The following is a 26,221-nucleotide window of genomic DNA, read 5'->3' on the forward strand; positions in this document are numbered from 1 at the left end:
CAGGGATGTTCTCTGTTTAGTGAGTCCTCCAGATCAGAGGCTAGTAGGGATGACCAGGGATGTTCTGTTTAGTGAGTCCTCCAGATCAGAGGCTAGTAGGGATGACCAGGGATGTTCTCTGTTTAGTGAGTCCTCCAGATCAGAGGCTAGTAGGGATGACCAGGGATGTTCTCTGTTTAGTGGGTCCTCCAGGTCAGAGGCAGTAGGGATGACCAGGGATGTTCTGTGTTTAGTGAGTCCTCCAGATCAGAGGCAGTAGGGATGTTCTGTGTTTAGTGAGTCCTCCAGATCAGAGGCTAGTAGGGATGACCAGGGATGTTCTCTGTTTAGTGAGTCCTCCAGATCAGAGGCTAGTAGGGATGACCAGGGATGTTCTCTGTTTAGTGAGTCCTCCAGGTCAGAGGCAGTAGGGATGACCAGGGATGTTCTGTGTTTAGTGAGTCCTCCAGATCAGAGGCAGTGGGGATGTTCTGTGTTTAGTGAGTCCTCCAGATCAGAGGCAGTAGGGATGACCAGGGATGTTCTGTTTAGTGAGTCCTCCAGATCAGAGGCAGTAGGGATGACCAGGGATGTTCTCTGTTTAGTGAGTCCTCCAGATCAGAGGCGAGTAGGGATGACCAGGGATGTTCTCATGAGAAGGATGTGAATGAGACCATTTTGCTGTCCTGACAAGTACGTTTGGGTGTCAGGTGAAATGAATGTAAAAAAGTACATTCTTTTCTTTAGGAATGTTGGTAAGTAAATGTAAAAGTAGTAAAATATAAATAGTAAAGTAAAGTAGAGATACCCCCCAAAAAAACAACTTAAGTATTTTAGTATTTTTTTTATTTAAGTACATACTTACATCACTGCTATGCTAAGAGTGAGCGTATGCTAAGTCATGTTGTCCTGGAGAGATTTCCATAGTTTACATGATTTAAATCAAAACGCCACACCAGGGTAAGACTACACTAAAACACAGCCCTTATTTTAAGTGTTTCTAAAATCCTCTATCGGAAAGATGAATTGCGGAAAAACAATTGGAAACATTTCCTTGTTTGACAGCTAGGTTTCATGGGTATTATGACTGTGGTACTCTACTTGCACACTATTCGTTTACAGATTCGTGTTTAACAATAAAACTTAATTATTTTCTATTCCAATCATTTTGTTGCATTTTCTTAGAATGCTTATGGTGTTGTAGCGATTTTTCCGCACGTTGAAAATGTTTATTTTGTTGCTATGGTCACCGGCAGTTGTCGCATAGACTGTGGTTTGTCGCCCTCCTGTGAAGGCATCAGCTGCTTTGACAACAGGGACAAGTCTTGTACTCCGGAAGGGTACTCAGCGTTATTCCACTGGCTGTCTGAAAAGTGCTCGAGGTGAGGAAAAGTGTCATTCAGAACGGAAGCACCTCTCTGTGTTTTCAATGACAGACTCCACTTTTGCCTTATCTACCAGAGGACAGACTCTCCCCTCATCTATATGAACCCCTTTTAGGACCTGTAAAAGTATTTGTAATACATTTCCCCCCCTCCAAAATGGCTTTAGAACTTATGAACGAGCCGGTGGCGATGAAATAAACCATAATTGTAATCTTTCCCAAGCACATTGTGGGAGCTTGGAGCAAACATCAACATTTGGTTATGATTTATTTTTCCTTCTCATCCTTTTGTGTTTGATACATAGAGCACTATACAGAAATGGGGTGCCTTGTTCTACCCTTCAGACTAGGAGCGGAGAGGAGAAAGAGAACGGAGGAGAAAAGAGGAGACCGAACGGAGGAAAGAGGAGACCGAACGGAGGAAAGAGGAGACCGAACGGAGGAAAGAGGAGACCGAACGGAGGAAAGAGGAGACCGAACGGAGGAAAGAGGAGACCGAACGGAGGAAAGAGGAGAACTGAGGAAAGAGAAGAAAGAATAGAAATTAGGACAGTAGAAAGGAGGAGAGAGCAGAAGGGGAGGACAAGAGCAGGAGGGGAGGAGGAAGTAGAAAGGAGAAAGGAGGAGAAGAGCAGAAGGTGAGGAGGAAGTAGAAAGAGGAGAACGAACGGAGGAAAGAGGAGAAGAACGGAGGAAAGAGGAGAACGAACGGAGGAAAGAGGAGAACGAACGGAGGAAAGAGGAGAACGAACGGAGGAAAGAGGGAGAACGAAGGAGGAAAGAGGAGAAAGGGAGGAAAGAGGAGAAGGGGAGGAAAGAGCAGAACGGAGGAAAGAGAAAGAATAGAAATTAGGACAGTAGAAAGGAGGAGAGAGCAGAAGGGGAGGACAATAGCAGGAGGGGAGGAGGAAGTAGAAAGGAGAAAGGGAGGAGAAGAGCAGAAGGTGAGGAGGAAGTAGAAAGAGGAGAAAGGAGAAAGGGGTGAGAAGAGCAGAAGGGGAAGAGGAAGTAGAAAGATGAGAAAGGGAGAAGGAGGAAGGGGGAGAAGAGCAGAAGGGGAGGAGGAAGTAGAAAGAGGAGAAAGGAGAAAGGGAGGAGGAAGTAGAAAGAGGAGAAAGGGAGAAGAAGAGCAGAAGGGGTGGAGGAAGTAGAAAGATGAGAAAGGGAGAAGGAGGAAGGGGGAGAAGAGCAGAAGGGGAGGATGAAGTAGAAAGGGAGGAGAGGAGCAGAAGGGGAGGTGGAAGGAGAAAGAGGAGACAGGGATAAGGAGGAAGGGAGGAGAAGAGCAGAAAGGGAGGTGGAAGGAGAAAGATGAGAAAGGGAGAAGGAGGAAGGGAGAAGAGCAGAAGGGGAGGAGGAAGTAGAAAGAGGAGAAGGAAGTAGAAAGAGGAGAAAGGAGAAGGAAGAGTAGAAAGGGAGAAGGAAGAGTAGAAAGGGAGAAGGAAGTAGAAAGGGAGAAGGAAGAGTAGAAAGGGAGAAGGAAGAGTAGAACCGAAGAGAGGAGAGGACAAATGAGAAAGGAGGAGGAAGAGAAGAAAGGAGGACTGATTGCACACTGCTGCTGGGCATGACATTTAGCAGACATGAGGGGACCAGTCGGTCCTGACCTCAGACTGTGAGAGTTTGGAGTGTGAGCATGTGTACTTAATCAGTATGTCAGCTTTTCCGCTTCTCATCGACTTTGACCTCAATATCCTCTCAGCGATGGAACATGATGATCAACTGTTAAACCAGCATCTTCATCAGTTTGAGTAAAAACTCCTATCCATCAGTGCAGTGTTAACTGGGAAGACCAGGGAAACTCACTGGGTACGGGGTGGCCTCAACAGCGTGGCCTCAACAGCGTGGCCTCAACAGCGTGGCCTCAACAGCGTGGCCTCAACAGCGTGGCCTCAACAGCGTGGCCTCAACAGCGTGGCCTCAACAGCGTGGCCTCAACAGCGTGGCCTCAACACGAGTTATAGGATCAAATCAAAGTTTGTCACGTGCGCCAAATACAAACAGGTGTAGACCTTACAGTGAAATGCTTCCTTACAGGCCAACAGTGCAAAATAAGGTATTAGGTGAACAATAGGTAGGTAAAGAAGTAAAACAGTAAAAAGGCTATAAAAGTAGCGAGGCTACATACAGACACTGGCTAGTCAGGCTGATTGAGGTAGTATGTGCATGAATGTATAGTTAAAGTGACTATGCATATATGATAAACAGAGATTAGCACCAGTGTAAAAGAGGGGTTGGGGGGCACACAATGCAATTAGTCCAGGTAGCCATTTGATTACCTGTTCAGGAGTCATATGGCTTGGGGATAAAAACTGTTGAGAGGCCTTCTTGTCCTAGACTTGGCACTCCGGTACCGCTTGCCATGCGGTAGTAGAGAGAACAGTCTATGACTGGGGTGGCTGTGGTCTTTGACAATTCTTAGGGCCTTCCTCTGACACCGCCTGGTGTAGAGGTCCTGGATGGCAGGCAGTTTAGCCCCAGTGATGTACTGGGCCGTACACACTACCCTCTGTATTGCCTTGCGGTCAGAGGCCGAGCAATTGCCGTACCAGGCAGTGATGCAACCGGTCAGGATGCTCTGGATGTTGCAGCTGTAGAACATTTTGAGGATCTCAGGACCCATGACAAATCTTTTTAGTTTCCGGAGGGTGAATAGGCTTTGTCGTGCCCTCTTCACGACTGTCTTGGTGTGATTGGACCATTGTAGTTTGTTGTTGATGTGGACACCAAGGAACTTGAAGCTCTCAACCTACTCTACTACATGCCCGTCAATGAGAACGGGGGTGTGGCTCGGTGCTCCTTTTCCTGTAGTCCACAATCATCTCCTAAGTCTTGGTTACGTTGAGGGATAGGTTGTTATTCTGGCACCACCCAGCCAGGTCTCTGACCTCCCTATAGGCTGTCTCATCGTTGTCTATGATCAGGCCTACCACTGTTGTTTCATCTGCAAACTTAATGGTGTTGGAGTCGTGACTGGCCATGCATTCGTGAATAGGAGGGGACTGAGCATGCGCCCTTGTGGAGCTCCAGTGCTGAGGATCAGCGTGGCAGATGTGTTGCTACCCACCCTCACCACCTGGGAGCGACCCGTCAGGAAGTCTAAGATTCAGTTGCAGAGGGAGGTGTTTAGTCCTAGGATCCTTAGCTTAGTGATGAGCTTCGAGGGTACTTGTGTCAAAAACTGAGTTGTAGTCAATGAATTGCATTCTCACAAGTGTTCCTTTTGTCCAGGTGGGAAAGTGTGGAGTGCAATAGAGATTGCATCATCTGTGGATCTGTTTGGGCGGTATGCAAATTGGAGTGGGTCTAGGGTTTCTGGGATAATGGTATTGATGTGAGCCATTACCAGCCTTTTCAAAACACTTCATGGCTACGGACGCGAGTGCCACGGGTCTGTAGTCATTTAGGCAGGTTGCCTTCATGTTCTTGGGCACAGGGACTATGGTGGTCTGCTTGAAACATGTTGGTATTACAGACTCAATCAGGGACATGTTGAAAATGTCAGTGAAGACTCCTGACAGTTGGTCAGCACGTGCCCGGAGTACACGTCCTGGTAATCTGTCTGGCCCTGCAGCCTTGTGAATGTTGACCTGTTTAAAGGTCTTACTCACGTCGGCTACGGAGAGCGTGATCAGTCATCCGGAACAGGTCTCATGCATGCCTCAGTGTTGCTTGCCTCGATGCAGGCAGTGATTTAACTCGTTTGGTGGCCTTGTGTCACTGAGCAACTCGCAGCTGTGCTTCCCTTTGTAGTCTAATAGTTTGCGAGTCCTGCCACATAAGACGAGCGTCGGACCCGGTGTCGTTTGATTCAATCTTAGCCCTGTATTGATGCTTTGCCTGTATTGATGGTTTGTCAGAGAGCAAAGCAGGATTTCTTATAAGCTGCCGGGTTAGCATCCCGGACCTTGAAAGCTCTACCCTTCAGCTCAGTGCGACTGTTTCCTGTAATCCATGGCTTCTGGTTGGGGTATGTACAGTCACTGTGGGGACGACGTCCTCAATGCACTTTTTGATAAAGTCAGTGACTGATGTGGTGTACTCCTCAATGCCATTGGAAGAATCCTGGAACATATTCCAGTCTGTGCTAACAAAGCAGTCCTGTAGTTTAGCATCTGCTTTGTCTGACCACTTTATTGATTGAGTTACCGGTGCTTCCGGTTTTAATTTTTGCTTGTAAGCAGGAATCAGGAGGATGGAATTATGGTCGGATTTACCAAATGGAGGGCGAGGGAGAGAGTTTTGTACCAGTCTGTGTGTGGAGTACAGATGATCTAGAATTGTTTTCCCTCTGGTTGCACATTTAACATGTTGATAGAAATTTGGTAGAACTGATTTAAGTTTCCCTGCATTAAAGTCTCCGGCCACTAGGAGTGCTGCCTCTGGGTGAGCGGTTTCCTGTGTGCTAATTTCCTGGGATGGGATCAATAGGAGGTAAAGGATGGCTTCAATATGAGTTCGATGTTCACCTGGACCTTGTGTCTTCCGCATTTAACCCAACCCCTCTGAATCAGGGAGCGCGGCGTTGAGCCGAGAGGGGAAGGGAGCGCGGCGTTGAGCCGAGAGGGGAAGGGAGCGCGGCGTTGAGCCGAGAGGGGAAGGGAGCGCGGCGTTGAGCCGAGAGGGGAAGGGAGCGCGGCATTGAGCCGAGAGGGGAAGGGAGCGCGGCATTGAGCCGAGAGGGGAAGGGAGCGCGGCATTGAGCCGAGAGGGGAAGGGAGCGCGGCGTTGAGCCGAGAGGGGAAGGGAGCGCGGCGTTGAGCCGAGAGGGGAAGGGAGCGCGGCATTGAGCCGAGAGTATAATACAGATTTAACCTAGTTCCTTCCGACTGGAGAGGCTGGGTCGTAAGGGACAAGGAGGCTACTGACAGAGTTACCACATAGGCTGCCCAATTCTGATCTTTAACCATAGAGACAGATACAAAGAATGAGCAGATAAACCATTGACTAGTCCACCATAAACCATTGACTAGTCTACCATAAACCATTGACTAGTCTACCATAAACCATTGACTAGTCCACCATAAACCATTGACTAGTCCATCATAAACCATTGACTAGTCCACCATAAACCATTGACTAGTCTACCATAAACCATTGACTAGTCTACCATAAACCATTGACTAGTCTACCATAAACCATTGACTAGTCTACCATAAACCATTGACTAGTCTACCATAAACCATTGACTAGTCCACCATAAACCATTGACTAGTCCACCATAAACCATTGACTAGTCCACCATAAACCATTGACTAGTCCACCATAAACCATTGACTAGTCCACCATAAACCATTGACTAGTCCACCATAAACCATTGACTAGTCCACCATAAACCATTGACTAGTCCACCATAAACCATTGACTAGTCCACCATAAACCATTGACTAGTCTGCCATAAACCATTGACTAGTCTGCCATAAACCATTGACTAGTCTACCATAAACCATTGACTAGTCTACCATAAACCATTGACTAGTCTACCATAAACCATTGACTAGTCTACCATAAACCATTGACTAGTCTACTATAAACGATTGACTGACAGACTAAGAGAAGTTGTATAACTTTTAATGCTTGACAAACCTAAACAAACATCTTTTCCACCTGCTTTTCCACCTGCAGCATCGTAAACATGACCATTTTAAACACACATATTTTTAAACACACAAGTGTCTGAAACTACCAAGTAATTCAAATATTCCACAAATATAATTAATTAGATTGCATAATATTATTCGGCATAAAGTAATTTAAAGAAAAAAATGTTTACATATGTCCATAAAACACAAACATGACAAATATTTGAGGTATAACACATGTCTTTTGTGTGGTCAGACGTGCAAATATGCTTAAAAAATGGCATACCCTGCAATTATTTGTTCCCTTTGCATGTTTATCCTTAAAAAGAATGGCCTATATTCTCTCTAATGAAGTGTCCTGGGGTCCTTCGACAGTGTAAACAGGAACAGTGAATGAAAAAACACCCACCACAACATGGAAAACAGCAGACCAAAAAATAAAGTGCACTTCAGAAAGATGTGGAAAATGGGATATGAATATTTCATAGAAATCAGTGCATGGAAACATTGAACAACAAAACACATTCATATATATTCATGTACTCTATGGGCCTGTTTCCTGGACACAGATTCACCCGAGTCCTAGATGAAAGTTCAAGTACAAGGAGATTGTCTTTTAAGCCTTTATAAGTCCATGGACTCATCTTAGTCAGTGTTTGGGGAAAGTGCCCTTTAGTTGTGCCAAAGTAGAAACATTCTCCATCTTTGTTGTTTTGAGATGGACTGTACTGCCACCTCGACTTCCTCTCAATGAGGGTTAGGTACCAGTTCTTCTGTCCAGTCCGGTGCTGTCTAAGCTCTAGTTCCATTACGGTCTGTCCAGTCCTTGACCAGTGACCATTGAGACGTTTGACAAGTGATTAATCAGACAGGCGGCCTCCGACGAGCAGCTGAAATTTAATTTCCACACTTCAGCCTGCTGATGCGGCGAAGGACATGAATTAGAGTCAGCATACAGGATAGCAGCTTCAGCCACCCTTCCTACCGTCCTCACAGCAGCAGCACTTCTTCCAGGCTGTTCTCTAGGCCTGTCCCACCTCTCTCCCCTGGTCCTCCGGTTCCGAGACAGGATGATGTCCAGTCTAATTGCCCCGCCTACGACAACAATCGAAATACGCTAAACTTTGTGTTCAAAATTTTAAAAAAGTTGCACACTATTTATGCTCTAAATATTTTAAATTGGTAAAAACTAACACATTTCTAGTTTTTTCCTCAAGTTTAAATGGACTGCATCAACATGTGGTTGATTTTTTTTGTTATTGACCAAAAAATAAATAAACAAATACCTTCATCACCAGCTCCATCTCCCCCCACAGCGGGGGAGCTCCCAGCCCAATCTCCGACCATCAAACAGCGGATGTCAGAGCGGCACCGAAGGGACACCCCCTGGAACTGTGCTTGTCGGGACAGCAGGGGGAGGTGGCGCGGAGCAGGGTGGAACACTGCATTCTCCTGCATGAAGGAAGGAAGGGATGGATGAATCTGACAAAATGTCACAGTGAGAGTGAGTGCACGGCATCTTCCTGCATAAATGAATAAATACATATTAAAACATAGTTACCTGCACCAATCCCAGGTGTGTCTCTGTGAGGAAGAGCTGGGCCCAGGGGTCAGGTCTGGGGTCAGGGGTCGTTGTCACACCAACGGTAGTGTAGAGCAGCAGTCTGACCTCTCCCAGACAAGGCTTCTCTCTAAAAAGATGTAAAATAAAACTAAATTGTTTTGTCTGTCTTCAGTTATTTTGTGTTATGAGCTTTAAGACCAACAAATACTAGAATCCTGCTACCTGTCCATGTTGCCGTGTAGAATATACACCAGGTCAGCTAGGGTCTTGTGGAAGTGACCAGACAACCTGAGCCCAGCATCCAACAGCAGGTCAGGTACCTGGGCCTTCCAGTCCAGAGACAGCGCCATCAGATCCTCCTTCAGGAAGGGGTGGTGAGCCACTCGCTGGTCCCCAGGGGACAACACACCTAGCAGGTTCTGGGTGAGGGCCTGGGTGAGGGTCTGGCTGTGGAGGTAATTGAAGATTTGATCAAATGTATTTATATTATTCAAGCAACATGCCTCAGTAACAGGCTGCCGTTTGTCGTCATGAATCTTGTCCTGGAGGCAGAACTGAGCGATTTCTGCTCGATAAGCCAGCTGCAAAGTCAAAAAAAATAAAAAATAAAATAAAAAATAAAAAATAAAATAAAATAAAAAATAAAAAAAATATTTTAAAAAAATCGGCCAACAATTCACGAGAACAAAAATGTTGCTCTTTAGTCTTAATTTAAATCAAATCTAAGTGGAACTGACAGCGTTTTTACTACGCAGATATGAAACAAAACAGACAATCGTAAGTGAAAATATAAGATTCCCAGTATTGTTTCAAAACCAACTTTATAGGTTTTAAAAATAGTTTCTATTTGACAAATAAATCCCATGACGTACAGTAAGGCATTGGCTCCCAAGTGGCGCAGCAGTCTAAGGCACTTGCATCTCAGTGCTAGAGGAGTCACTACAGACCCTGGTTCGATTCCAGGCTGTATCACAAACTGCCATGATTGGGAGACCCATAGGGCGGCGCACCATTGGCCCAGTGTCGTCCAAGTCAGGGTTTGGCCGGGGTAAGCCGTCTTTCCAAATAAGAATTTGTTTTTCACTGACTTGCCTAGTTTATCAACTTGGCTAGGTTGCAGTTGTAAATGAGAACTTGTTCTCAACTGGCCTACCTGGTTAAATAAAGGTGAGAAAAAAAAAAGAATCTCACTGGTCATCCCCAAAGCCAACACTTACTTTGGCCGCCTTTCCTTCCAGTTCTCTGCTGCCAATGATTGTAACGAATTGCAAAAATCACTGAAGTTGGAGACATGTAGCTCCCTCACTAACTTTAAGCATCAGCTATAAGAGCAGCTTACCGATCACTGCAGCTGTACACAATTCAACTTGCGCTGATTTCGTGTGTCCCGTTTACGGCGTGCAGTGGAGGGGAAGTGTACAGCCATACAGTATACCACAGTCCTATCTAGGCTTATATTAATATTGGTTTTTAAAGCTCGACAATGAATAAACAGAACAGAACCGGCAATCAAAACACCATGCAAAGGACAAACACGTAGTCCTATTAGAGCAGTCGAGCAGAAGCCAAGGCTGACTACTCAATACATTTTGAGTGCACCATACAGCAATAGCCTGGGCTGACTACTCAATACATTTTGAGTGCACCATACAGCAGTAGCCTGGGCTGACTACTCAATACATTTTGAGTGCACCATACAGCAGTAGCCTGGGCTGACTACTCGCTACAGAGTTCCAAACTGCCTCTGGAAGCACCGTCAGCATAAGAACGACGAGCAGGTATCCACATACTTAAGTATAAGGGCCATATTTTTCTAATAAAACAATGGATAGAAAGGGTGGCAGTTTTTTTGTTGTAAAAAACAAATAGGAATTTAGGAATTATAGGAATTTGTTGTAGTATTTTTTTTCAATATTGAGATTTGACACCCCTGGGCGTATCTATTTATGTAGCTAGCCATTTATTTAACAAGCAAAAACAAAACAGAGCCCAACCTCAGCTAGCTAGCTGCTGGGAGAATGTCATGTCATTGGATGAGTGAGTGACTGACCGACTGTCTGTCTGTCTGTATACCCATAGACCAGTTCAAAGTGAGTGACTGACCACCTGTGTCTGTATACCCATAGACCAGTTCAAAGTGAGTGACTGACCGCCTGTGTCTGTATACCCACAGACCAGTTCAAAGTGACCAGACCAGTTCAAAGTGAGTGACTGACCATACCCATGACCAGTTCAAAGTGAGTGACTGACCGCCTGTGTCTGTATACCCATAGACCAGTTCAAAGTGAGTGACTGACCCATAGACCTGTGACTGACTGTGTCTGTATACCCATAGACCAGTTCAAAGTGAGTGACTGACCACCTGTGTCTGTATACCCATAGACCAGTTCAAAGTGAGTGACTGACCGCCTGTGTCTGTATACCCACAGACCAGTTCAAAGTGAGTGACTGACCGCCTGTCTGTCTGTATACCCATAGACCAGTTCAAAGTGAGTGACTGACCACCTGTGTCTGTATACCCATAGACCAGTTCAAAGTGAGTGACTGACCGCCTGTGTCTGTATACCCATAGACCAGTTCAAAGTGAGCGACTGACCGACTGTCTGTCTGTATACCCACAGACCAGTTCAAAGTGAGTGACTGACCGCCTGTCTGTCTGTATACCCATAGACCAGTTCAAAGTGAGTGACTGACCGCCTGTCTGTCTGTATACCCATAGACCAGTTCAAAGTGAGTGATGGCAGGGCCGTGTGGCAAACGCCTTATTTGCATATAGGCCTAGTGTAGCGCTGATTGGCTATGGCGCACTGGTCTACATCGACTCCGGAACTTGGACAAGACCAATGTTTTTATTACGTTTTACTTACTGCAGTGTCTATTAATTGTCTAAACGTCCATTGTTAGAAAATGTAAATAAAATAAGTGACATTCTCCCTGAGGGAGTATATCAGTGGAGGCTGCTGAGGGGAGCACAGCTCATAATAATGTCCGGAACGGAGCAGATGGAATGGCATCAAACACCTGGAAACTGATGAATTTGATACCATTCCAGTGATTCTGCTCCACTCATTACCGCGAGCCCATCCTCAATTAGCCTCCTGTGGTGTATATGAACAGATTTCAATAAGATTTCATGTTGCTAAAACGCTGTCAGTTCCACTTTAAAGTAAGGGTTAGGCATTAGGGTTAGCAGTGTGGTTAAGGCAGGGTTGACAATCAAACCACAACTTTGTGGCTGTGGCAGATAGTGACCATGCTGTGCAGAGCTGCCTCCAGGACAAGATTCAGGACAATAAATTCAAACCTGCATCTTAGTAGACCACACAAAGACATTAACCTACTTCTATTGAAGTGCTAACCTACTTTAAAAAATAAAATAAAAATTAAAGTGAGACTGATTTGCAATTGATCGTGACCAACTGATGGCTCCAAGCACACTTTTGTTTCCACTAGGCTAGAGGATAAGACCTGAGCACAGTGGTCCTCTCCTTTACCTTCCACTAGGCTAGAGGATAAGACCTGAGCACAGTGGTCCTCTCCTTTGGTTTCCACTAGGCTAGAGGATAAGACCTGAGCACAGTGGTCCTCTCCTTTTCTTTCCACTAGGCTAGAGGATAAGACCTGAGCACAGACTGGGCTAGAGGATAAGACCTGAGCACAGTGGTCCTCTCCTTTTGTTTCCACTAGGCTAGAGGATAAGACCTGTTTCCACTAGGCTAGAGGATAAGACCTGAGCACAGCGGTCCTCTTTGTTAAGACCTGAGCACAGTGGTCCTCTCCTTTTGTTTCCACTAGGCTAGAGGATAAGACCTGAGCACAGTGGTCCTCTCCTTTTGTTTCCACTAGGCTAGAGGATAAGACCTGAGCACAGTGGTCCTCTCCTTTTGTTTCCACTAGGCTAGAGGACAAGACCTGAGCACAGTGGTCCTCTCCATTTGTTTCCACTAGGCTAGAGGATAAGACCTGAGCACAGTGGTCCTCTCCTTTGGTTTCCACTAGGCTAGAGGATAAGACCTGAGCACAGTGGTCCTCTCCTTTGGTTTCCACTAGGCTAGAGGATAAGACCTGAGCACAGTGGTCCTCTTTGGTTTCCACTAGGCTAGAGGATAAGACCTGAGCACAGTGGTCCTCTCCTTTGGTTTCCACTAGGCTAGAGGATAAGACCTGAGCACAGTGGTCCTCTCCTTTGGTTTCCACTAGGCTAGAGGATAAGACCTGAGCACAGTGGTCCTCTCCTTTACCTGTGGGTGTAGAGGGTCAGGACACTCTCCTTAGTGGAGGCTGTGAGACGAAGACTCTGACCGCCAAAACCCACCTAGATGGATATTTAGACAGAAAAATGATGATAATCGTATTACTACTGACGATAAAGACGAGGATAAAAATAACAAAGAAAATAGGTAAATTGTTAGAATAATCAAATATTTTAATTGTTTTACATTTTTTAAATAAAAAAAATACCTACCTGGATCTCCTTGATCTGCAGCAGGGGGAGGTGGTGGAACACTGTCAGAGGCGTGGTCTGATCAGACATGTCAGGGTCAAAGGTCAGGGCGTAAAGGCAGGACTCAAATAAGAGGACGACAGAAGGGTGTGGGCGGGGCTGGCTGCAGTTGGCCACGCCCAGCCAGTAGAGAGCCACGAGTCTCTGCGAAGTGAAGACAGAGGGGACAACAGACTGGAGACAGCCCAGCAGGGTGAACACGGGAAGGGACTGGAGTTGAACCAGAGCCCCTGGGAACTCCACCAGTCTCTGAAAGAAAAATTATTTGATTTACTTTAATAAAGCAACATAGGAAGGCTGAATCATTTAGATTCACTTTGTACATTTCCTAATATGAATGACTAAAAACACACCTGGTAATATACCTGGACACCCTCAGTCCACTGCTTCGCCTGCCCAGGAACAGAGCTCTTCTCTGGACCTGCAGACCTGGCGTTGTCCCCCTGCTCTGGAGGGGACTGTGGTTTGCTGCCATCGGTGACACACTGTGGGTCCTCCGCCATCTTGATCTGGTCCTCTGGTGACCACAGCTCCTCCTTGGTTGTAATCTGTACCTCTGACGTAGATGGAGCCTCCTGTCTGCCTTCCGGAGTCCACTCCAGTTCTCGGATGGGATTCTGTTCCCCTGTTCTCCAATCCACTTCTTTACCAGTGTTCTCTCTATGTGGGAACTCAGTGGCATTCTGGGCTGGGTACAGGCTTGGTGCTGGGCTGAAGACAGTATTCTGGGTTGTAAGAAGGGAGAGGTTCATTTTTGGTGCAGCTCTCTGCTGTATTCCAGTTGACTCCACTTGCTGAAGATCATGATTTAGCTCAATGGGAATGCTCCTGAAGTCACGAGTTAGCTCAATGGGAATGCTCCTGAAGTCACGAGTTAGCTCAATGGGAATGCTCCTGAAGTCATGAGTTAGCTCAATGGGAATGCTCCTGAAGTCATGAGTTAGCTCAATGGGAATGCTCCTGAAGTCATGAGTTAGCTCAATGGGAATGCTCCTGAAGTCACGAGTTAGCTCAATGGGAATGCTCAAGTCATGAGTTAGCTCAATGGGAATGCTCCTGAAGTCACGAGTTAGCTCAATGGGAATGCTCCTGAAGTCATGAGTTAGCTCAATGGGAATGCTCCTGAAGTCATGAGTTAGCTCAATGGGAATGCTCCTGAAGTCATGAGTTAGCTCAATGGGAATGCTCCTGAAGTCATGAGTTAGCTCAATGGGAATGCTCCTGAAGTCATGAGTTAGCTCAATGGGAATGCTCCTGAAGTCATGAGTTAGCTCAGTGGGAATGCTCCTGAAGTCATGAGTTAGCTCAGTGGGAATGCTCCTGAAGTAATTAGTTAGCTCAGTGCTCATCTGTTGCACCAATGGCAGCTCACTGACTATAGAGAACACCCGACTGTCTTTAACACAGGAGAACATGTGACTCTCTCTGACCAATGAGAAGACCTGGCTGTCTTTGACCACTGACAGCACCAGACTCTCCCTCACCATTGAGACAACCTGACTGGGCCAACTGGAGCAGGCTCCTCCCACAGCTCCAGGTTGCAGACTCCCAGCTATTCCCCCATCTCCAGGCAGCCGAATTCCTGTACTGTCCCAGAACTGCTGCAGGACTCTCGGGAGGGAGCTGTGGAGGAGACGCCACGTGTCCGGGAACCTCACCGAGACCTCACTGCTGACCACAGAACCAATCCCAGAGATAGAGACCTCACTGCTGACCACAGAACCCATCCCAGAGATAGAGACCTCACTGCTGACCACAGAACCCATCCCAGAGATAGAGACCTCACTGCTGACCACAGAACCCATCCCAGAGATAGAGCCCTCTTCCCCCAGAGAGTCTAGCTCACGCTTCCCCCCAAGCCCAGAGATCTGGGATACTCTGCTAACCAGAGCACCCAGCCCAGAAGCAGAGAACTGGCTCTCATCCTGGGTCTCCTCACCCCTAGACACCCTGCTAACCTCCTCCTCCCTCCTAGCCCCAGCCTGGGCCTCCTCACCCCTAAACACCCTGGGATCCTCCTCCCTCCTAGCCCCACCAGAGCACCTCCAGCCCAGACACCCTGCTAGCTCAACTGGCCCTCCTCAGCCTGGGTCTCCTCACCCCTAGACACCCTGCTAACCTCCTCCTCCCTCCTAGCCCCAGCCTGGGCCTCCTCACCCCTAAACACCCTGCTAACCTGCTCAACCTCCTCCTCCCTCCTAGCCCCAGCCTGGGTCTCCTCACCCCTAGACACCCTGCTAACCTGCTCAACCTCCTCCTCCCTCCTAGCCCCAGCCTGAGTCTCCTCACCCCTAGACACCCTGCTAACCTGCTCAACCTCCTCCTCCCTCCTAGCCCCAGCCTGGGTCTCCGCACCCCTAGACACCCTGCTAACCTGCTCAACCTCCTCCTCCCTCCTAGCCTCAGCCTGGGTCTCCTCACCCCTAGACACCCTGCTAACCTGCTCAACCTCCTCCTCCCTCCTAGCCCCAGCCTGGGTCTCCTCACCCCTAGACACCCTGCTAACCTGCTCAACCTCCTCCTCCCTCCTAGCCCCAGCCTGGGTCTCCTCACCCCTAGACACCCTGCTAACCTGCTCAACCTCCTCCTCCCTCCTAGCCTCAGCCTGGGTCTCCTCACCCCTAGACACCCTGCTAACCTTCTCAACCTCCTCCCTCCTAGCCTCCTTGTAATAGTCTCCGTAGCCCTCCACCGTGGTCTTGGATGAATTCATGATGCAACGACTGAACTGGGCCTCCAATGCTGCTAGCGGTAGGCCGCGTACCGCCTGGCTGCGTCTGTGTCTGTCCCTGTCCAGCCGGGAGGCTGTGTGTTCGGTCTGGGACAGAGAGGCAGTGTGTTTGTCAAACCGAGAGATCTGTGTGCATGTTGAGCTGCTGCTGGCCAGCGGGAAGTGTGCGTGGTGCGTTCCTTCCTTTGTTCCTCCGTCTATTCCTCCTTCGTCTCCTCTCTGCAGGTGGGATACAACAGCACCTAATGAAGTCTCTGCAGGGCCACTGTAACAGGCTCCGGCCTTGTACAGTCTCCTGCTGCAGCCGTCAGAAGAGAGACCTGACAGGACACCTGGGCTCGTGTTAGGCTCCACAGTACACCCATCAGCCTGCTGGACCAGAGAGGACAGGTATCTGAAGGGACCAGTCCCCAGACAAGGCCTCCTCTCCCCATAACATCCTCCCTCTAGGCAGAGGTAGCGCTCCCTCCAATCACCTCTGACACCACCCTCCTGTTTCTGATTGATTACGGGAGTCTCCATTTCTTCCCTTCTCCCTCCCTCATCCTCCCCTCCCTCATCCTCCCCTCCCTCATCCTCCCCTCCCTCATCCTCCCCTCCCTCATCCTCCCCTCCCTCATCCTCCCCTCCCTCATGCTCGATAAAATCACTTCCGTTTCATGTTTCAACTTCAAAGTCATTCCTCATAATCAGGAATCATGTCATCTATTGTTAAGCCAAGAAACAAAAAACACATTTTAAAGTAAAAGGATTAAAAAAAGCAATAGTTAACCCACGTTGTTAATTGAAAACAGGACTCAGCCATGGCGTTGTTAATTGAAAACAGGACTCAGCCATGGCGTTGTTAATTGAAAACAGGACTCAACATCTATCATCTGTATAAATAGCATGCTTCAAATTGACAAGCCAAAGGAGTGAGGAAGGCGAGAGGAGAGAAACTACCGTCTTGAACTGCTCTGTGTACAACATGCCTTCACAAAACGTTAATTGTTTTCTGAGGTGGGCTCATTAAAAAGGTAATAGGTTTTAAATATTAAACTAAGAAAACAAGCCATGGGAACAGGCATTTCATGCTCCATAAGTCTGTATCAAGCCGTGTGTGAGATTGCGGGCCCAAACAAAACGGACATCTGCACACTAAGATACAATTCATAATGCACGCCCAATACATTCCATTATTGTAAGTGGTTGGCCAAACGTGGATAGAGGATTACACCACCCCCCCCCCAATTCGGAAAATATTCAGATTTATTTTAAATGATAACATTTCTCTCCATACACACACAAAAAAAATACAAATGAAAAAGAAACCCTTAAAATGTCACATTTACGTACGTACATACCCCAGCCAGAAGCCATGGGTTACAGGAAACAAACACTCGCACTGACCTAAAGGGTAGAGCTTTCAAGGTGTGGGACTCTAACCCGGGAAGCTTACAAGAAATCCTGCTATGCCCTACAACGAACCATCAAACAGGCAAAGCGTCAATATAGGGCTAAGATTGAATCATACTACACCGGCTCCGACGCTCGTCTTGTGGCAGGGCTTGCAAACTATTACAGACTACAAAGTTAAGCACAGCTGCGAGTTGCCCAGTGCCACGAGCCAACCAGACGATCTAAATCACTTCTATACCTGCATCAAGGCAAGCAACACTGAGGCATGCATGAGACCATCAGCTGTTCCAGATGACTGATCACGCTCTCCGTAGCCAACGTTGGTAAGACCTTTAAACAGGTCAACATTCACAAGGCTGCATGGCCAGACAGATTACCAGGATGTGTGCTGACCAACTGGCAGGTGTCTTCACTGACATTTTCAACATGTCCCTGATTGGGTCTGTAATACCAACATGTTTCAAGCAGACCACCATAGTCCCTGTGCCCAAGAACAAAGGTAACCTGCCTAAATGACTACAGACACGAAGCACTCACATCCGTATCCATGAAGTGCTTTGAAAGGTTGATAATGGCTCACATCAACACCATTTTCCCAGAAACCCTAGATCCACTCCAATTTGCATACCGCCCAAACAGATCCACAGATGATGCAATCTCTATTGCACTCCCACTGCCCTTTCCCACCTGGACAAAAGCAACACCTATGTGAGAATGCTATTCATTGACAACAGCTCAATATTCAATACCACAGTACCCTCAAAGCTCATCACTATGCTAAGGATCCAGGTACTAAACACCTCCCTCTGCAACTGCATCCTGGACTTCCTGACGCACGCACCCCCAGATCTGTGCCAACACAATCCTCTCGGAGTTCTGCAGACAATTCCTTGGACCTCATAGCTTGGTTTTTGCTCTGACATGCACTGTCAATTACGGTACCTTACAGGTGTGTGCAATTCCAAATCATGTCCAATCAATTGAATTTAACAGTCTCATAGCGAAGGGTCTGAATACTTATGCAAATAAGCAAAAAACATTTTCAGAAATTGCCAAAAACCTGTTATCGCTTTGCCATTATGGGGTATTGTGTGTAGATTGATGAGGAAAAAATGAGGCTGTAACATAAAATATGGGGGTCTGAATTCTTTGAGTGCCTTAACAGATTCATTAACATTAAACCATATTTCACCTTCATGTTTAACTTTCTTCAGGAAAACAATGTTAGCTAGTAAAAGTTACCTGTCCACATGCACAGTATCCATTCAGATGAGTGTAGGTGTGTGTGTTTACATACCATTACCGTACAGGTCTTTAGTGGAGACGAGACCACAGAGCTCCTCTGTTGTCTAGTGTCTCCAGTCAGTCCTACTGCAGCTAGCACATCCATCCTGTTGGAGGAGACAGCAGTTAAACCCCAGAGGATTTAAATAATACATTTGTTATTCTAAAATCAACGACAACAAAAAAATGACTCGTTTTAAAATCATATTTAGGGTGCCTATCCCCTTATAGCCCACTCCTTTTGATGAGCCCTATGGGACACACATAGCAGTTGGGTTTACGTTCAAATGATCTGCTGGCGGGTTTTATTGTTTCTTAAAAAAAGCCATTTTATACATGGTAAAATACAAGACAATAAATGGGGCACAAACTCATCTATTAAAAACACTCACTAATACATTTAGCCCTAGCTAAGTCTGCTGTCACAACATCTTCAGCTGAATGTGTGGTTTCACTTTGTGTTCTCTCCTAACCCCCCCCCCGAGCACCTTAGGATAAAGAGTGCATTCTAAACGGCACCCTATTTAGTGCACTACTTTTGATCAGGGCCCTATGGCACCCTATTCCCTACGTAGTACACTACTTTTGACCAGGTCCCGTAAGGCTCTGGTCTAAAGTAGTGTACTACATAGGGAATAGGGTGCCATAGGGCCCTGGACAAAAGTAGTGTACTATATAGGGTGCCGTTTAGAATGCACTCTTTATCCTAAGGTGCTCGGGGGGGGGGTTAGGAGAGAACACAAGTGAAACCACAAATTCAGCTCAAGATGTTGTGACAGCAGACTTAGCTAGGGCTAAATGTATTAGTGAGTGTGTTTTTAATAGATGAGTTGTGTGCCCCATTTAGAGAATTGGTTGCCACTTGGGACACAGCCACAGTACTTTGTTAAATCCTTCAAAATCTACACAGCCATTTTGTTTAATTTCACGGCGAGTTGAGTGTCTGCTAATCTTTATCCAGACGTTCGACATTAAGTGTGTGCGAATGTGTTTTCAAATCTGATCATTAAAAACAGATGGCACGCCAACCGATGGTTGGTTTTAAGTCTGTATAGCCATTCCCCATTCGTACTGCCGCCCTTACAAACCACTGGTCTAAAAACAGGAAGTCAGGTGGGAAACCGTTGTAGCCACGCTAAACCATTGTGTCCAAAACTACACGTGGCAAAGAATTGATGTCTTTCCTCTGTCGGTTCAGCTAAAATGGCCATTAAAAGGAGTGTGGGACGAGTCATATATCCACATGCTCTTACAGTCTGTGCTGCTCCAGAACCATGTAGTCAGAGACAGTCTTGGACAGGTCAAACTAATAAAAACCTGAGAGGTAAAAGAGCAGTCTACAAAGAGGTCGTCGCCGATCGCTGTCTCTGACCACTTGTATGTATTATGGATACCCATTAGTTCCTGCCAAAGAGATGATTGTGGACTACAGGAAAAAATTTCCAACCCTGGGCGGCGGCCTGATCTGCTCTTGCTGATCAAAACCTTTTACTTTGCTGCTTTAACCAATGGCTGTGCAGTGTAGGTCTACAGTGGCAGTTCAGGAGAAGAGTCAAAGGCTTCTTCACAAAATAACGTAATTAGGCCTAGTCACCCCCCCTAATTTTTACACACACATTAGTGCACGCGGACTAGACTATTTGTTCTGTTATGTTTGGGGCCGATTCAGAATTAGCTAAATGTACATCTTTCCTACACACGTCTCAGTAGGTGGTATTATCTTATATATATTAAGACTGACCTCATGCAGGGACCCAACGCTCTACGGGTGTAGCGACCTACACACAACAAACATATGTCATTCTGAAAACCCTCCCACTTGCTGGCCAACAGATTTTCTCGTGGAGTTTCAGTACATTTACCTGAAGCCATCCCTTTAATATACAGTGTACCTTTTAGTTAGAATTGTGTCCACAGACTAAAATATAATGGAGAGAACAGGTTCAGAATTAATAGGGATGAATTAAATAAATCCATTTTTTATCTCCATTTCAGCACCAACTCGGGTTATTTAAAAAATATTCTTATTTTAGGGTTAGGAAAGTATTTATGAATCATTTAAAAAAACAGGTTTGGAAAGCCTTTACAAAACTAAATATACAGATGAATAAAAGCAGTTTGATTCATCCTGAAAGTTGTCATATTTTTTAAAAAGGTGAGAAAAGCATACAATAGGTTGACTAATAGTCAATATAAAAACAAACCTCACTGATGGACAACGGTCCCAACATCTTGAACACAAGGCTCCAGAGGTTGCAGTTCCAAAATAAGCTACATGACTAACTTTGTACAAATCATTTGGGACATGTGATTAAAATAAGCTACATGTCCCAAACGATTTGTACAAAGTTAGTCTAGTGTGATTAACTACTGCTAGCGACTCAGGAACAACTACACAGACCTGACCGAGGAAGGAGAAAGGTCAACGGAATGGAATATGTAGGCTACAAACTGAAGGAAAACAAAGACTAAAATGACATATAGAAATGAATGTGTGTTATTGAAAGGTGGCTCCTGATAGACTAATATTTACAATGATAAGTGGTTTAAAAAGAAAAAGAGAACTGAGTGAGAGAATGCCATGTGTGCAAAGCAGTCATCAAGGCAAAGGGTGGCTATGAACAATGCCAAAAATAAAATATATTTTGATTTGTTGGGGTTATATCCTGCCTGTTTGGGTCTCCCGTCCCCTCCTGCCTCAGCCTCCAGTATTTATGCTGTAGTAGTTTGTTTATATGGGGGTCAGTCTGTTATATCTGGAGTATTTCTCCTGTCTTATCCGGTGTGACTTTAAGTATGCTCTCTCTAATTCTCTCTCTCGGAGGACCTGAGCCCTAGGACCATGCCTCAGGACTACCTGGCATGACTCCTTGCTGTCCCCAGTCCACCTGGTCGTGCTGCTGCTCCAGTTTCAACTGTCATGCCTGCGGCTATGGAACCCTGACATGTTCACCGGACGTGCCACCTCCCGGACCTGCTGTTTTTGACTCTAACGCACCTGCTGTGTCTAACTGAATGATCGGCTTTCAAAAGCCAAATGACATTTACTCCTGAGGTGCTGACCTGTTGCACCCTCTACAACCACTGATGGTTATAATTATTTTACCTTTATTTAACTAGGCAAGTCAGTTAAGAACAAATTCTTATTTACAATGACGACCTAGGAACAGTGGGTTAACAGCCTGTTCAGGGGAGGAACGACTGATTTTTACCTGGTCAGCTCAGGGATTCGATCTAGCAACCTTTCGGTTACTGCCCAACGCTCTAACCACTAGGCTACCTGCCGACCATCTATGAACATTTGAACATCTTGGCCATGTTCTGTTTTAATCTCCACCCGGCACAGCCAGAAGAGGACTGGCCACCCCTCAGTCTGGTTCCTCTCTAGGTTTATAATTTCCACCCGGCACAGCCAGAAGAGGACTGGCCACCCCTCAGTCTGGTTCCTCTCTAGGTTTATAATCTCCACCCGGCACAGCCAGAAGAGGACTGGGCACCCCTCAGTCTGGTTCCTCTCTAGGTTTATAATCTCCACCCGGCACAGCCAGAAGAGGACTGGCCACCCCACAGTCTGGTTCCTCTAGGTTTCGGCCTTTCTAGAGTTTTTTTTTTTTATTGATTTGTCTAACCATTTTTTGGTTACTACATGATTACATGTGTCATTTCATAGTTTTGATGTCATCACTATTATTCTACAAAGTAGAAAACAGTAAAAATAAATAAAAATCCTTGAATGAGAAAGTGTGTTCAAACGTTTGACTGCTACTGTAGCTCTTATTAATCTTACATTTAGAAAAGACTGTCTGGAGAATGGTGTCATTTTTTTCCCACGCTTGAAACCGACATGTGCGCGAACTTATTCATGATTTCCTCGTAAAAACTGACCCGGAATGGAAAAGCATTTTCTTGGACAGGTTCTCTGTGGGCTCGGAGAGGTGCACCATGGACCGACTGGAGAGAAGGGCACTCTGGGGGGGGAAAAAAACACAAACATAAGATACACTATTACACACACCTTTTGCGAACAGAAAACTGGGCGTTGTGAACATCAGTGATCCCACCAATGGTCTTTATACACATATTGGTACCTAGGATCCACATGAATGATGTCGTCAAACTGTTCCTGATCAAAAACGCTTGTAGTCTTTCCAAAGTGGGCGATTCTAATTCTGACTGACTGAACATTTCACTACCTTCACGTGTGTGCTCTTAATTTCTCGATTGTCCATTGAAACACGACAAGTATTCTGTTGAGGAAAATCTGGAGGGAAAGCATTTGACTATACCGTTTACACTGGCTGTATTTTGTGCACGTGACAAACTTTAAATTGATTTATTGAAACATTTAAAAAGTCCAAATAAAAATGGTCAAGTCACCCTAAAACAAAATTATGTTTTAAACATTCTTTAAACCCATTTTTTTTTTTTTTTAAATGTACACAATACAAATGAAAATATGTGAGTGCTAAAATTATTGCTAGAAACTCCTGCAGCCAAATATTGATGTATATTTTTTTTAAGCTGAATTAGTAGCAGTAGTTTGGGTACCTTGTGGTTAAAAAGGTAGGACTTTGGGCTCCATCTCCAACCTTTTTCTCAACGTTCAAAACAGAAATGTGGTGTGCTTTTTGGTGGTTGGTCATTGTGTCATTTTGGTCATGCGCACCACGACCGACATTGCTAGTTGGTTAGCCAAGATAGCCAGTAACTGCTCCAGTATGTGCTCACCATTTATACAGTTTTAAAAACACGTTAAAAATTGTTCCTGCCCAAAGACCACCTTTAACATCAGCCATTCTTCCTAAATGGCACACTATTCTCTTTATAGCGCACGACAATGAGACCAGGTACCATTTGGAATACAATTCACATACACATTAAATATACTGTTAAAACACAAAAGGACTTAACAGCCTTGATCTGTTCCATTAGCTTTTGAATCTGCCTCTGTAAAACGTATGGCTTGCATCCCAATAAATGGTACCCTATGCCCTTTATAGTGCCCTATGAGCCCCGTCTCAAAAGAAGTGCACTATGAAGAGGAAAAAGGGTGTCACTTGGGACACTGAGTATGAGATAGAAAAGAATAGATTGCTACTATTACAGAACGCGGAGTTATTGAGACTATTACCCAAGGAAACAGTTGGGTAACACTTCACTGGAACCCTGCAGGTTATAACAGAACATTGGTCATAAGCATACCTTTATGATGTCATAATGATCCTGTCTAAATACCAGCCGTTCTGAGAGGATTACAGGACTCATTAAACAGACAAAAATAAATAGTTGTTGATAACGAGCTATGAAGAAAGGCTTTGTGTGTGTGTGTGTGTGTGTGTGTACACACAGGTCATGTAGAAGGAGATATGCTCGGAGGAAGTGGAAGATGGAACATGTATTTCTTTGAAGAGAGCCATCTGTGTGTTGTTTCTGGTTTGGCAGGAAGAGTTTAACCGACGGCACAGTAATAATTATGACTCCGAGATAAGAATTTGCAAATTGACTTTAATTTTACACAAACTAAGCTGTACAGAGTTAGATAAAGTAAACTTGAGCAGCAAAAATCACAAGCAAAGTGCTCTATAGGAGGAAAAGTAGGGAAATGTAGGTTACGTTCTGGAGTATTCTCTTGTCCAGGAGGAAGAGTTGGTTGTGTCGAAAGGGCTGGTTTCCTAGAAATACTTTATTAAAAACTAGTCCTAGACTAAAGATCGTTCAATGTTAATTTAACAGCTTAGCGTGTGTCCAGGAAACTGACCCTAAGAGAATAAGAGTGGTCCAGCTGTGGTCTGGGGGTCAGCGAGAGAATGGTTGAGCTGTGGTCTGGGGGTTAGTGAGAGTGGTTGAGCTGTGGTCTGGGGGTTAGTGAGAGAGAGTGGTTGAGCTGTGGTCTGGGGGTTAGTGAGAGAGAGTGGTTGAGCTGTGGTCTGGGGGTTAGTGAGAGAGTGGTTGAGCTGTGGTCTGGGGGTTAGTGAGAGAGTGGTTGAGCTGTGGTCTGGGGGTTAGTGAGAGAGTGGTTGAGCTGTGGTCTGGGGGTTAGTGAGAGAGTGGTTGAGCTGTGGTCTGGGGGTTAGTGAGAGAGTGGTTGAGCTGTGGTCTGGGGGTTAGTGAGAGAGTGGTTGAGCTGTGGTCTGGGGGTTAGTGAGAGAGTGGTTGAGCTGTGGTCTGGGGGGTAGTGAGAGAGTGGTTGAGCTGTGGTCTGGGGGGTAGTGAGAGAGTGGTTGAGCTGTGGTCTGGGGGTTAGTGAGAGAGTGGTTGAGCTGTGGTCTGGGGGTTAGTGAGAGAGTGGTTGAGCTGTGGTCTGGGGGTTAGTGAGAGAGTGGTTGAGCTGTGGTCTGGGGGTTAGTGAGAGTGGTAGTGCTGTGGCTCACCTTGCGTTGCTCTCCGAGCTGGACAGTCTCTTTAGGATGGTTGAAATGGAACATCGTTCCTCTCCCTAGCTGGATGACAGAACCTGAAACCAGACACAAGCACGTTATGGAAACTGGCTCAATGTGAACAGATCAGCCCGTTTTACAGTAAAAAAAAGAAAAAGTAATACATTAAGTGTCAGTTTCCTGGACACCGACCAAACCTAGTCCAGGAATAAAGAGAATTTCCAAAGAAATAGCTTTATAGTCCCACGACTTGATCTGTCTGGGAAACGAGCCCTGAAAGTTGAGTGCTGTGGCAGTGGGCGGATGTTAATTGGAGCAGTCTATTAAAAGCATTCGTTGTTGATAAGTGTGTTCAGTTCTAGTGGCAGGCACAAAACATCTCTCCCAAATGTTAAGATTAAATTGCTGCCTCTCCACCTCTTCTGTGCTGGCTACCTCAAGAGGAATTCAGGGTTACCATTAGCACTCTTGAACGGCTGTGAACCACTCACCTCTCCTCCCATCCCCGCTCATCCCCTCCACAGGCCAGATGCCATTTCTCTTACTAAACATTTTGGAGGGCTACAGGCCCTGGACAAAGCTCCAGACAAAGCTCCAGACCTCTCCTTTTAATTGGCAGATGGTGGTGATAGTAGAGCAGAGTCTGAAGTGGAGACCAGGATTAGCCTTTAGCCATTGGGAATAGAACCAGCCAGGCAGGCAGAGAGCTGAAGAGAGCCAACTTTAGCCCCCCGTAGAAGACCCCATTATTCAGTTAGCTCTGCCAGGCCTGGGCTGCCTGCCTGGGAGCTTCTCCCATTATAGCCTGGCTTACTCCAACCCGACATGGCTCTGAGATAAAAAAAAAACACGCTAGAGAAAGAGAGTATCACATCAAAGATACCTGCCACTACTCCTTTACAGCCATTGAACCAACATCCCCCTCCCGGAAGAGGCTGCGTCTGAACCAACATCCCCCTCCCGGAAGAGGCTGCGTCTGAACCAACATCCCCCTCCCGGAAGAGGCTGCGTCTGAACCAACATCCCCCTCCCGGAAGAGGCTGCGTCTGAACCAACATCCCCCTCCCGGAAGAGGCTGCGTCTGAACCAACATCCCCCTCCCGGAAGAGGCTGCGTCTGAACCAACATCCCCCTCCCGGAAGAGGCTGCGTCTGAACCAACATCCCCCTCCCGGAAGAGGCTGCGTCTGAACCAACATCCCCCTCCCGGAAGAGGCTGCGTCTGAACCAACATCCCCCTCCCGGAAGAGGCTGCGTCTGAACCAACATCCCCCTCCCGGAAGAGGCTGCGTCTGAACCAACATCCCCTCCCGGAAGAGGCTGCGTCTGAACCAACATCCCCCTCCCGGAAGAGGCTGCGTCTGAACCAACATCCCCCTCCCGGAAGAGGCTGCGTCTGAACCAACATCCCCCTCCCGG

At 46.3% G+C, this 26,221-nt stretch overlaps 1 protein-coding gene across 36 annotated transcripts in view; it reads right to left on the reverse strand.

Moving 5' to 3' along the window:
- Nucleotides 1-6,918: 6,918 nt before the first annotated feature.
- Nucleotides 6,919-26,221, reverse strand: part of LOC118402698 (uncharacterized) — a 54,991-nt gene continuing 35,688 nt past the window's right edge. For 5 of the 36 annotated variants that reach the window (XM_052477583.1, XM_052477595.1, XM_052477580.1 and 2 more), the window contains 11 exons: nucleotides 24,798-24,880; nucleotides 22,312-22,394; nucleotides 18,440-18,533; nucleotides 15,133-16,116; nucleotides 13,367-14,971; nucleotides 12,975-13,262; nucleotides 12,751-12,824; nucleotides 8,732-8,956; nucleotides 8,507-8,636; nucleotides 8,232-8,397; nucleotides 6,919-8,040 (listed from right to left, as the gene is read on the reverse strand). In XM_052477583.1, coding sequence (XP_052333543.1) covers nucleotides 7,754-8,040; nucleotides 8,232-8,397; nucleotides 8,507-8,636; nucleotides 8,732-8,956; nucleotides 12,751-12,824; nucleotides 12,975-13,262; nucleotides 13,367-14,971; nucleotides 15,133-16,116; nucleotides 18,440-18,533; nucleotides 22,312-22,394; nucleotides 24,798-24,880 — 4,019 coding nt within the window. In that variant the 3' untranslated portion in view covers nucleotides 6,919-7,753. The remainder of the gene's footprint in view (nucleotides 8,041-8,231; nucleotides 8,398-8,506; nucleotides 8,637-8,731; nucleotides 8,957-12,750; nucleotides 12,825-12,974; nucleotides 13,263-13,366; nucleotides 14,972-15,132; nucleotides 16,117-18,439; nucleotides 18,534-22,311; nucleotides 22,395-24,797; nucleotides 24,881-26,221) is intronic. The other 31 variants (XM_052477601.1, XM_052477611.1, XM_052477607.1 and 28 more) reach the window with 31 other exon arrangements.

This window comes from Oncorhynchus keta, chromosome 24, assembly GCF_023373465.1.
Source record: "Oncorhynchus keta strain PuntledgeMale-10-30-2019 chromosome 24, Oket_V2, whole genome shotgun sequence".
Taxonomy (NCBI): domain Eukaryota; kingdom Metazoa; phylum Chordata; class Actinopteri; order Salmoniformes; family Salmonidae; genus Oncorhynchus; species Oncorhynchus keta.